This window comes from Cebus imitator, unplaced genomic scaffold, assembly GCF_001604975.1.
Source record: "Cebus imitator isolate Cc_AM_T3 unplaced genomic scaffold, Cebus_imitator-1.0 Scaffold220, whole genome shotgun sequence".
In the NCBI taxonomy this organism is placed as follows: domain Eukaryota; kingdom Metazoa; phylum Chordata; class Mammalia; order Primates; family Cebidae; genus Cebus; species Cebus imitator.
Genome location: NW_016107535.1, coordinates 1,917,295 through 1,929,716, shown reverse-complemented (window position 1 = coordinate 1,929,716; position 12,422 = coordinate 1,917,295). Strand labels below are relative to the sequence as shown.

At 39.8% G+C, this 12,422-nt stretch overlaps 1 protein-coding gene across 8 annotated transcripts in view; it reads right to left on the bottom strand.

Moving 5' to 3' along the window:
- The window catches only part of LOC108318535 (LIM domain containing preferred translocation partner in lipoma), a 731,582-nt gene that overhangs the window by 15,161 nt on the left and 703,999 nt on the right, over positions 1–12,422 (bottom strand). For all 8 annotated transcript variants that reach the window (XM_017549618.2, XM_017549612.2, XM_017549620.2 and 5 more), the window contains 2 exons: positions 6,995–7,173; positions 718–838 (listed from right to left, as the gene is read on the bottom strand). In XM_017549618.2, coding sequence (XP_017405107.1) covers positions 718–838; positions 6,995–7,173 — 300 coding nt within the window. The remainder of the gene's footprint in view (positions 1–717; positions 839–6,994; positions 7,174–12,422) is intronic.

The window sequence follows — 12,422 nt, the reverse complement described above, 5'->3', positions numbered from 1 at the left end:
GTAGAAGTTTCTTTGGAAAATAAATACATGGTACTTCATCAAGAAGTGTGTTTGCTAACTTTAGTATGCACTCTCAAAGGCCACAACAGCTATGAACCTCACCTCTGCTGTCTACCACGGTGGCAAGGAGGTCAATGGAGTTCATGTCTTCATTTGACATATAATGAAATTTATGTTAACAGGGCATCCAGAACACAACAGCAGCGATGGTTATACTCTGCAGGAAGTTTGGCTTTACCAAAAAGAATATGCAGATATACTGCAGCTTTCGAGGCGTCCAGGGAACTCAGCAACTAGTAGTGCATACTAACCAATAAATAAATCTCCGTGGCTCTGAACAAGAAGTTTTAACCAAAGCCTCCAAGCCAAAGTTAAAGATTCGATATAATAATAACATCATTTCTCACTAATTTAGTATTTTTGCAATTTACAAGGTCCTTTAATATACAATTTTGTATTTCATTCTCACAGTCATATTTGGAGGAGTTGAGGATCTGAGTCCTTTTTTTTCCTGTGAGGAAACAGACTGAGGGAGGCAAACTGACTTATTCAATAGCACTTGCTTTGAATACTAGTGTCAGATCTAAAACCCAGGTCTTATGAGTTCAGGCAATAAAGCCTTTCTGAGATTTAGTAATTGTTACATCTACATAAACCTAGCACAAATGCGCCTTTCACTGCCTGCCATAGATTGGCAGGGCGGGGTGTCAACCGGACCTCACATCGGTAGCAGTGAACATGGAAGTCTCGATCCAGAGCCACGATACGGACGGTCTCCTCCTGTCCCGGAGCTGGCATGATAGGTTCCTTGCACACAGAACATCGCGGGGCAAATTTCCTAAAAACGGAGAGAGAGTTCTGGTTAGATACTGAGCGTAGACACTGAAGTGGGACACAGAGGTAAAAGGAAAAGGTGGAAACTGAGAGTCAGGCTATCTGCTTCCTCATCTGGAAGGTGAGGGAGTTAGTCTTGGGGATGGCTGAGGTTCTTCCATTAATAGATGGTAATTACTGTGATATTTGGTAAGGTGAGAGAGTGAGCATGTGAACTGCTTAGGCGTGAAGAGCATCTAGCATCTCTTTGCTGCATGGTGTGAGGTATGAAATTCAGCTTTAGATAGATTCTGAATGCAAACCCTGTGCTTGGGCTAGGCTAATATGAGGAGAGAACAAAGTCCTGTCCAGCCCCTATTTCTTTCTGACTTTTGCTTCTAGACTTTTCTATGTGCTTCTCAGGTCCTAGAAAAATATTCTGAGGTTGCTATCTTTGCTTTGTTCCCACTTTTTAGAGCTTATTTCTTGTATATTTGTCTTGACTTCTAGGAATTGACATAAGACGACTCAGATACATAGCTTTTCAAAAGGGCAGAGGTTAGTGAGCTTAAATATACATTACACAAAACTGAAAATGGACAAGTCCGCATTTCCTACATTTTTTATGGTGTTAAATTTTTGCTTAAAAATAAAAAGTTCAAAAGCTATCAAATTCTTTATTCCTTAAAGGATTTTGGCACTGCTGAAGGGTGCATGTATACTAACATACATACACATACATGTAGATATGCATATGCATATGTTTTTGAGGCTGCTGGTAAATAAGTTTAATACTTATTAATTTCTTAGTATTTCTTAATATGATCAATGGTACCTAACTGGTTTTTTTTCTATGACAGATTAATTGGCTGAAAATATAGGCCATGTGTCTATCCGTATCTTCTGGAAGCTGGAGGTGGTATTGTGAAGGTATGAAATGATACTTGATTTGAAATGGACATGGATAACAACTGAAGAGATTTAAAAGAAAGAAAAGCAGATTATGCGACTCAGTTTTTTCATGGTAATGGTTTTAAGATAAATGATGTTAAAAATTTATCTATTTGTAGTGAGACTTAAAAAGAAATAATGATAGTAACCTAATACTTTGCAGAGCACTTTATGGTTGTCAAAGCAGTTTTACATACATTCTACTCTATATGTACATATTAATTTTCCTGGTAGCACCCAAAAAGCATCTGTATGGCTGCAATCTAAATAAATATGAATTAAGCAGCAGATCAATTGATTGCTATGAAAGAAAAATTAAAAGGATCCTGGTACCACTGCAGCAGCAATCAGAGTTGTTATAATTGGTATTTTATGCAAGAAGTTTATATTCAGTGGGAAAAAAAAGTTGCTGTGGACTACCAGATTATTTTTAAATCTGGGTCATCAGTGGTGAGGTAAGCAGGCTTCTGGGATCAACTGCAAAATCTCCCTTCCCTAAACTCTTTGAGGGCAGAAGTACGTTTTCTTTATAAATGTATCCATAAGCCTTCACCCATTTCCCCAAATAGAATTATTTACTCTTCTGAGATAAAAATTCTGTCACCAAATTTATTTATTTTGGTAGTAATTCTTTGCATAGATTTATGCACTACTAAACTCTAAGCTCCCACAAAGTAGGACTTTGCTCTATCTCTGAGTCTCCAGAAACGACGACTGTTACTGGTGCAGAAATAAGAAAGTTGGGCTAACTCTATTGAAATGAATCTGCCATCTATCTCTATAAAAAAGATATTAGCTGGGCTTTATGTTCAATCTCAAGGTTCTTCCTCTTTAGGAAGACATAAACTGTATTCTTGCTGAGTACTGATTCTTCCCTACCAATTGGCCTCATTTCCACGATGAGAAAAAGCAAAGTGAAGAGGCGGGAGGTGGCTCTCATCGTCCCCGCAATGTTCCTCGGATTGCAGTTCGAGGAGGGTTCTCAATCCCAGGTGGTCCATTTCAAGGCTTAGCTCACTGAGTGGACGATAATCATAAAAATAAATTTGATGAAAACACTGTCGATGATTAAAGCTACCATTTATTGACTGTTTATTATATGCCAAGCCCTGTTAAGCACTTTACATACTTGACATTATTTTCTCCTGACGGCAACATCATGAGGAAGTATTTTTATCATTTCTGCTTTACAGTCAACAGAGCCAAGGCTCAGACAGGGATGATCTTAGTCATCTTGTATTCTGGCATGTTTCTGGCAATCAACAAATGGATGCTGATTAAATACATAAATGAATGAGGGTAATATTCCTGATAAGAAAGCACAGACAGGGGAATAAAGCCTCAACACGCAGAAAGAGTCAGTTAAATAAATCTGCTTTCTGGGTTTTCTCACTGGGAATACAAGAATAAGAAAAGACTTCCACTACAGACCTGAGAGGGAGTTCTATATATTTCTGCATTATTTCTATGAATTTATATATATATATATCTCCTACTGTAAAAATGTAAAAAATGATATAAGATGGCTATTGTAAGGTTTTACACACACACACATACACACATACATACACACACATACATACATGTATATTTCTACACCAGTCAGACTGTGGTAAGTGCTATCTACAGCAGATGTAAAAATCTCCATAAAACACAGAGATTAATATATAAATCCAAACATGAGGGGTGTAGATCAGGGAAGTTTCCTTTGAGGAAATGGTAATTGAGTTGGGACTTTAAAGATAACGATTTAGGTGAAATGAGAAAACGTGTATGTGTGTGATAAGGTCAGGGAGATAGTCTTCTAGAAAACAGAGTCAGTAGTGGTTGCAGCAGTCATCTGAAATGACATCTGTGTAAGTTTGCATGTCCAGTAGGCTGGAGGATATGAACCAACATTGACTAAAGGTGATTATGTAGAGGATGGTCCATTAACAAGGCTTCACAAACAGTTTTCCAGAACCTTGTTACTCAAAGTGCAGGACATGGCCACCTGGAAGCTTGACAGAAATGCAGAATCTTAGGCCCCACTCCAGATCTGAATTAGAACCCAAAGTTTTACAAGATCCCTCTATGGATTATAGGCACATTAAAATTTGGGAAGCACTGGTTTAAATGCAGATTAAGGCTGGATGCAGTGGCTCATGTGTGTATCCCAGCACTTTGGGAGGCTGAGGTGGGTGGATCACCTGAGGTCAGAAGTTCAAGACCACCCTGGCCAACATGGTGAAACCCCATCGCTACTAAAAATCCAAAAATTAGCCAGGTGTGGTGGCAGGTGCCTGTAATCTCAGCTACTTGAGAGGCTGAGGCAGGAGAATTGCTTGAATATGGAAGGAGGAGGTTGCAGTGAGCTGACATTGTGCCACTGCATTCCAGCCTGGGCCACAAGAGTGAGATTCCAAATCAATCAATCAATCAATCAATCAAAGGCAGACTAAGCAAGTGAGATAAATCCCTTCTTATGGGTCTCCTGTATCTCAAGATAATCTCCACTCCCAGGCTGCTCTAGCTACAGCAAAGCAAATCTCCCTGAACCTAGAGAACTCTTTCCTAACTCCACGCCCTGGCTTTTTGTCTGAGTTGTTCCCTCTGCCAGGAATCTCCTTGTTTCCCACTTAAAACACTCTTGAAATTCTCCTTCCGCAAAGCCTATTCTGACCATAGAGCCAGGTGATCTAACTTGGACAGGGCAAGCCCTTATATGTGCCTGTCTCATGGAGCTCAACCCTTTCTCCCTGTCTGCACACTTTCTCTGCCCTCCTCCTGGCAAGCTGCTTGCAGACAGCGACTTCTCTATATATATCTGTGCAATTTCTCTCCTGTATCTCTCTCCTTCAGCATTTAATGCGGCAATTGGCACACAGAGGGTTCTTTATAAATGTGAGTTGAACCGAATTAAAATACATTTTCTAAAGGTTCACAAAAAGGGATCCATTCAAAAAGACCACAAACAAGGACCCAGAAAACTGTCTGGAGCAGGAATATCCCTTTATCTGCCCTCTCCTTGGTCTTTCAGCGATCAGCCAATGCTGGACTTTTAGCTGCTTTGTATTCTAGTAATTTTAAGGCTCATAAATAAGAGTTCTGTAAAACAGTTTCTGACTTCCCTTTAGGAAATGGGGAAAGGATCAAATAACTTCTCTCACTATATACCTACCAATCATGAAGACAGTATTATTATTACTTTTAATTTATGTTTGAATATGCATTGAACTAGTGGGTAAGGTTAGCAGGGTATTTTAATTTTTTCCCCCCTTTTAGATGCCCTAGTCGGCTTTTTGGGAGCTTTCAGACTCACACACTTATATCACCAGTCACCGGTCTTTAATTATGCTCCCTACCCCTAGACAAGAAAGATAAATGACATAGATATAAACTTACATTTGTCAAAATTGATTTCCTGTTTTAATTGAGGGGTGTAATATATCAGTCTTTTCCAGCAACAGAAACATGTGTGCTCTGATTATATCTATCAGTCTTTCTTGGATTAGGGTAAGTCTAAGAAAGGAGAGAAACAATGACAACATATTCCCCATTGATATCTTTTTCACTTCCCTTAAATAGAGGCAGGTTTTTTTTTTAAATGTGTAATTGCAAGCTAAAAGTATCAATACGTGAAGTACAATTTATGCTATGATCGCCCTTTAAAAGTGAGTCTTTCCTTGTTTAATTCAGGTTGCAAATTTCTGCCTCTGGGATCTTTTAATTCATTCAACCTCACGTCTTTTGGTGAGGTTTTCACTTTCTTTGCTACTTGGAAAGTGGTCAGGAAATTCATTTTTAAAATATGAGTCTCAGGTCTCCAAACTGCTTGTGGTAAGTGTTTCCTGGTTGTTGACAATCAACACAGTGGTGAAAATTAACCCATAAGACTGCACACTTGGAGGCCATAGAATGGATACCCAACTTGGTGAGCAATACAAGCTCCATCTCTTTGATAGCCACAAAGGCTGTCTTCAAAGCCACTGCTCAGCAAACACATACAGAAACCCAAGTCCACCATTTACAGATCACATCTATAGGTTGAATACAGTCCTTAAAAATATAAAACAAATGTTGGCCGGGCACAGTGGCTCATATCTGTAATCCCAGCTCTTCGAGGGGCTGAGGTAGGTGGATCACTTGAGGACAGGAGTTCGACACCAGCCTGGCCAACACGGCAAAACTTCATCTCTGCTAAAAATACAAAGATTATCTGGGCATGGTGGTACATGCCTGTAGTTCCCAGCTACTCAGGAGGCTGAGGTAGGAAAGCTGCTTAAACCTGGGAGGCAGAGGTTGCAGTGGGCTGAGATCACGCCACTATACTGCAGCCTGAGCAACAGAGTGAGACCTTGTCTAAAAGTGTGTGTGTGTGTGTGTGTGTGTAACAAACATTATCAACCTATTAACTAACAAACTGGCCAAATAAAAATAAGCAAAATACAAAGCTGTATCATTTTCACAAAGACCCCAGCTGTAACACAGAAAAGAAGGACCTAGAAATGAGAAAAATGCAGCAGCGGGGACATATCTTTTTGGGCCCATGAGTAAATGGCCTTGATCTTGAGGCATCACTTTTTAATCTTCCTGAAAAGAACATTTACATTCATTCATTTTATTAAAAATAACTTGAGAGAGAGAAGACTTGGGTGGAAGAAAAGGTTAGGGAAGGGCGTGAATATGTTGACAATGGCATGAAGCTGCCTCTGAGTATGTGAGAAGCTTGTATTAATAAAAGAAACTGAATGGTTTTTTTCTGTGTTTGTCCCCTGTAGCTTCTTATCAGTAGAGTGGTAGGGATGTAGAGATTAGCTCTTGAGAAAACTCTGGGTCCTCACAGCTGAGAGAGCTTCAGGAGAAGGTGTGGTCTAATGACTGAATTGAAGAGCTCAAACAATTTGAGCAACGGCCAAATATTATACGTTTTGTTCATATTTAGGCCAGGACCCTGTTTCTTTCTAATACATACACACTATGGCTGAGCCAGCTTTTTCATGGAGCTACCCAGAGATGCAATGGACAAGCTCTGGGGAAGCCTTGATCAGAGGCCAGGCTGGATGACTGCATGAATTGTCTGATATTCATTCTGGCATTTGATGAGGAAATCAATAAGCTCTTTTAAAGGCCTCACTAAATCCTGAAATTCTATAGTTCTGAGAGAGAAGAATGTATGCCCAGATGCCAGGCAGTAAGAACAGACTCTAAAAGGACAGGCAGGGTGGCAATGAGAGAGTAGGTTGCCTACTTGTGGAAGTCCTCAATGCAGTGAATGAGCCCGCCAGCATCCACGGTGAATGGGATCCCATCCAAGCTGCGGTGGCACATCACGCAGGTGAAACAGTGAGGATGGTAGGCCTTCCCGGTGGCTCGGAGGATCCGCTCCATGATGGGCTTGGAACATACATTGCACTGCTCCAGAGTATTCTGAGGAAAGAAACAAAAACAGCCTTAGACGGGGACAGAAGGGAGTCCATACCGCATGACAAGCAGCTTCACAAAACAGCGTGTCTCCGGTCCCTGTCACACTGCTCTTCGGAAGGCATTTATCACCATTTACAAATCACATCTACAGCTTTAAAACAGCCCTTGAAAGCATAAAACAGATGTTATCGGCCAATTAACTAACAAACTGGCCAAAGAAACACAATTGGATGGGTCAAGTGGCTTTTCTAGTATCATTCAGGTAGGAGGTGGCCAGTCCAGAACTGAGAACACATGTTTTCTGACTTCTATCCTTGTTTCTTTTCTCGTTTCCTAGAGCAAGGGTGACAGCAAACTTCTCTGTAAAGTCCCATATAGTAAATGTTTCTGGCTTTGGTGTAACAACTAAATGTTGCGGTTATCGCTGGGAAGCAGCCATAGACAGCATGCAAACACACAGGCATGACTGTGTTCCTGTAACAGTTTCTTTACCAAAAATGGACAGTGGGCTGGATTTGACCCATGGGTATAGTTTGTTGACCTTTGAACTACACCACTCAGCTTCTCCATTTGAAGAATGATTCACCATTACATCTAAAATTTATTATCAAAGACACAGAGTGATCACTAAGGCCCCTAACTTTTTACAGAGTTGCCTGTCAGATGACTGGGACAGGGCAAGCTAGATGCAGAACCCAAATCAGAGCTCAGCGTAATAAATTAGGCTTCCGAGCACTTAAAGCCTTGATTCACACTCCATCTCCAAGTTTAGAGTTCATAAACTCTTGATAGAAATGTAGAATGTACAAGGGAGCTGGTTTGGAAGAGCGAATTAAGAAACTCATTTATCTGGCCTTAAAAATATGCTAAGCTTTAAAAATACATAGCATCCCTTAAAAGAGGTATTGCTTGGCTAGGCACAGTGGCTCATGCCTGTAATCCCAGCACTTGTGGGAAGCTGAGGCTGGTGGATCACGAGGTCAAGAGATCAAGATCGTCCTGGTCAGCATGGTGAAACCCTGTGTCTACTAAAAATACAAAAATTAGCTGGATATGGTGGCGTGCGCCTGTAATCCCAGTTACTCAGAAAGCTGAGGCAGGAGAATCACTTGAATCCGGGAGGCAGAAGTTGTAGTGAGCTGAGCTCATTCCACTGCACTCCAACCTAATGACAGAGCAAGACTACATCTCAAAAAAAAACAAAAACAAAAAAGGACACACCACTTAGTGAGTTAGGTCTCAGAAGGATTGGCTGTTATCTTTCCACCCTCCCCTTTAATCCCATGCTCTTACCAAACCACCATGTTTCAGATGTAAAATGCTATATTCCAACTGAGATTGAGTTTACAATCTGGAATAAACCCGGGATATGGATCTTATTAGAAAGATGCAGAACTGAATGGGATGTGGAAATTCAGGAGTAACTGCTCTCTTACCATGAGGATATATAAATAGCTATGTAGCAAGAAGTTCTCTATGCAGGTAACTAGTGTCCTCATGTCTAACCTATAGCAATGACCTCTCATTTGGCTTCTTCGTTTGCCTCTCCTTATAATACTCTCCTTGCCTCTGTCTCCAATGACTTCCAGTTTTCTTTTTAAACACAGATGTGATCAAGTACAAATACCTTTCTGGATAACAAAATCTCAAAGGCTCCACAATCTAAAAAAAGCCAATTCTTTACATGGTATCCAACCCCCCATCCCCCTTCTAAGCTCAGCTTCTCATAACATCCCAGACTACTCACTCTTGTACAAACCTATGTGAAACTCCCATACTTCTGTGCCTTGGCTAATGCCTAGATGTATCGCAAATTGCCATTCTGATCTTTCAAGGTACAGGCCAGAAGACCATTCCCCAGTGAAGCCTTCCTCAGTGGTCCCACCTGGAATGAACTGCTTCTTTCTCTCCCTTTCCTGAGCACTTTCTTTACTTTGCTGACAATACTTCAAGTGTGCACTTTATTTAAATTATTCGTGCACATGTCTATTCCCTCTACCAGACTTTAATTTTATTCGGGGAAGAGACTATGCCTTAAGAATGTATTTCTCTGTCCCATATTGCACTCAGTATACTATCTGAAATAGAAATAAGCCTGAGACGAATGTGTGCAAAAACAATGAATGAAGGAATATTGTTTATATCCCACTCTGGCAGCACAGTGCTGGCCTGACTCCCTTAACTCCGGAATCCATCCCAAGATGAATTGGTAAATCCATCATCATCCTTCCCTCAGAGCTGTGGTTGCCTGAGGTTCTGAAATTGCGTAGTATGCCTCTGGTCACAGTCTAAACGCATGGAAACTATTAACCTATTTGTTTTTCCCATTTTGAAGTGGTGAAATTAAAATAGCAGAAGAGGACAGGGTAAGAGTCTGGAGATGATGATGGTTTGAAGAATGAGGGTCTGTTCCTTTTCTACCCTGACAATCTGAGCTAATGTGGCTGGAAATTGTCTTCCCAGGACTTATGTTTGCTCCTCTGTGGGTTTCTATCTTTTTTTTTTTTTTTTAAGTCATAATGGAGTTGAACAGAAACTGTTTGACCAGAAAATGTTTTTGTTTGCATTGGGGCTTGGCTGCAAGATTCAGCTCATTTACTCAAAACTAGCAGCAATATAGAAGGCTCGGTTTCTATGGAAAGACTTTGTGGTCTATAGAAGCTGTCTTCAAAGGACAGATAATGCAAACGTTCCTGAAACAGAGGGGAAACAAGTATAAAATGTGCTTAAAATCAGCCTGTTGCAAAATGTCCCCAAATTGGAAAATAATGTTTCCAAGAATGCAGTTGACGGTATCCCAGGCTAGTGAGTGATGTAGAAGGACATGTTACCTTTCACTAGCCTGTACTTTTTACTGCAGTCTTCCCCTTTCAGTCTCCAGTGGGGCCCACTAGCAGCCTTTGAGAAAGGAAAGAAACTCACAATGTCAGGGAGGAGGGGGCTGGGAGTTTCCCGAGTCCAAGGTCTCATTCCACAGGTGAGCAGGAGACTTTGAAAACAGATCTGCTGGACCTGAGTTGTGGGGGGCATGGGAGGCAGAGGTGGGACTGGTACCCCAGTTACCTGACTCCTATGAATTCAGAGAGGAAGCTAAGGAATTCATTATGCAGCCATGAAAAAGGAAAGTTGCCAGGTGAAGAATGTGAATTATCCTTCTGGCTTTGTCAAAATCTGCTATATGACCTTGGGTAAATAATTTCTTCCTTCCATCTCAGTTTTCTCATTTGAAAAATGATGATTAATTCAAACTCTGTAATTTTGTTAATCTGTGATAAATCAATATTAACAACGATAGGAAAAGGTACATGTTTACATTACTAGAAATATACAAAAACAACTGATAACCCCTTACCAGAGAAAGGGGCGCTCATTTGCTGGAAACCTGGACTACATTACCTTTACTACGCACCTCCACTGATAATTCCAGAAACTGCTAATGGTAGAATTCTAAGGATCATAGAAGGATATTTTTGTGTTATGGATGAGTATTTTAAAGCCAGACAAAAAGATGCACTCTTCATATAAATATTGGGTTCATCTGAACTAAGTTAACATGAAATGGCTGACAAATAAAATGGATTTGAAGAAAAAGAAAGTCTTCAAGCAAATAAATCAAAGAGGGATGTCTTTCAATATGTCTATTCAAATCATTTTTTTTTTTTTGGGTCTAGTAGGGTTGCCAGGTTTGATAGCTGAGGATTTAAGAGGAAAGAGCACCTTCCAGCTTACGAACCTTCAACATCAGCACTGTGCTTTGTGACTGGACTCCTGATCCAGCTCTATCGCTGTCTCATGGACTCCTCCTCCCAGCTGCCACACGGAGCTTTCTGCCACATCTTTAATAAGCAACATTCTTTTACAAGCCCAGACTATCTTAACACCCTACTTTGCCTAGAGAATGCCTACTCATTCTTCAAAGTGAAACTCGAATGTCACCTCTTGTGAAAAATCTTTCCTAAATCTTTTTCTGTTGTATTCCAAGCAAAATAAGGAACTTCTTCCACTCCCATAGGATTGTATTATGCGTCCCCTATGACACTGAACACAATGTACTTGATTTAGTGGTTTATGTCAACCTCTATGACTAAACTGCGATGGCTCTTCCCTCCTCCCATGAAGCCATAGTCTGAGGTAGTGTTTCCTAGGAAACAAGTTCTGAAACAGATTTGCACACAGTTAGTTATGAAGATGTGTCCTTGCAATCAACACCTGTGGGAAAGTATAGGAAGTCCTTATACTTCTTAAACTTCCTATTCCTATTGTGGATACTCTATCTACAGTATTCACAATACTAAGCATCCTTGCCCAGGGACTACAAAGTCCATAACACAAAGTAAATAATTGGTAATCAGCTGTGGAAGGCCTTTGGCCAAAGCTGAATGAAGAATCCAAATGTTAATCATTTTGCAGCAGGCACTGTTTGAGGATTTTTTTTTTCCATAAAAAATGTTTTAGGCTACTCCAGTGCAAGTATGCTTAAAGTGAGAAGATGTAAGAGTAGCAGAGAAAAGCAATTTCTGTTGCTAAAAGTCACAGCTTATCAACTCTTCTGAAATGTTGGCAACACAATTGTGATTAAAAACAACACACTCAGTGAAACTAAAAATTAAATCACAAATAAACTTTGTATAGAAAACTCCCAAATGCAACTGTTTTAAAGTCAGGGAAACAATGGGGTAGTATTTTTTTCTATCCTTGGATATTTTATAAATAACTTGTAACTCACAGGCAGAAGAGCTAAAGAATCACTTGAATATAAATGAAGTATACAGGTAAAATAAACATGAACTACTAATAAGATGATAGAGAAATAAGAACATTACCATTATTCACATATTATATAGATGTATGTAAGTCTTCAATTTTGAGTATTTAAAATTAAGATATGTAGTCTTCATTTACATAAGTAATTGATGATTCAGAAGACTATAAAGTGATTACCGCCATTTAGAAATGTTAACATTTTTATTTTATAAAATTAAAATGTGATCTTATATTCATCTTTATCTTTTTAAGGTACAAAAACAATATTGTAAAACAGGAAAGACTCTTGGAAAGATAAGGAGTGATAGCTCACGATCTAGATACAGTTTTGGTCTTGTTGAGATAAGGACAAACAGAAAAAAAGAGAGAGTTAGAAGACATTCAGTCTTCAAAAGTCTTTACAGATTACACTAGCCCAGGAATTTTCACCTCCTTTCACTTGGCCATTCACCCACAATCCTTTCTTCAGGAAAACAATTTATCAAAAA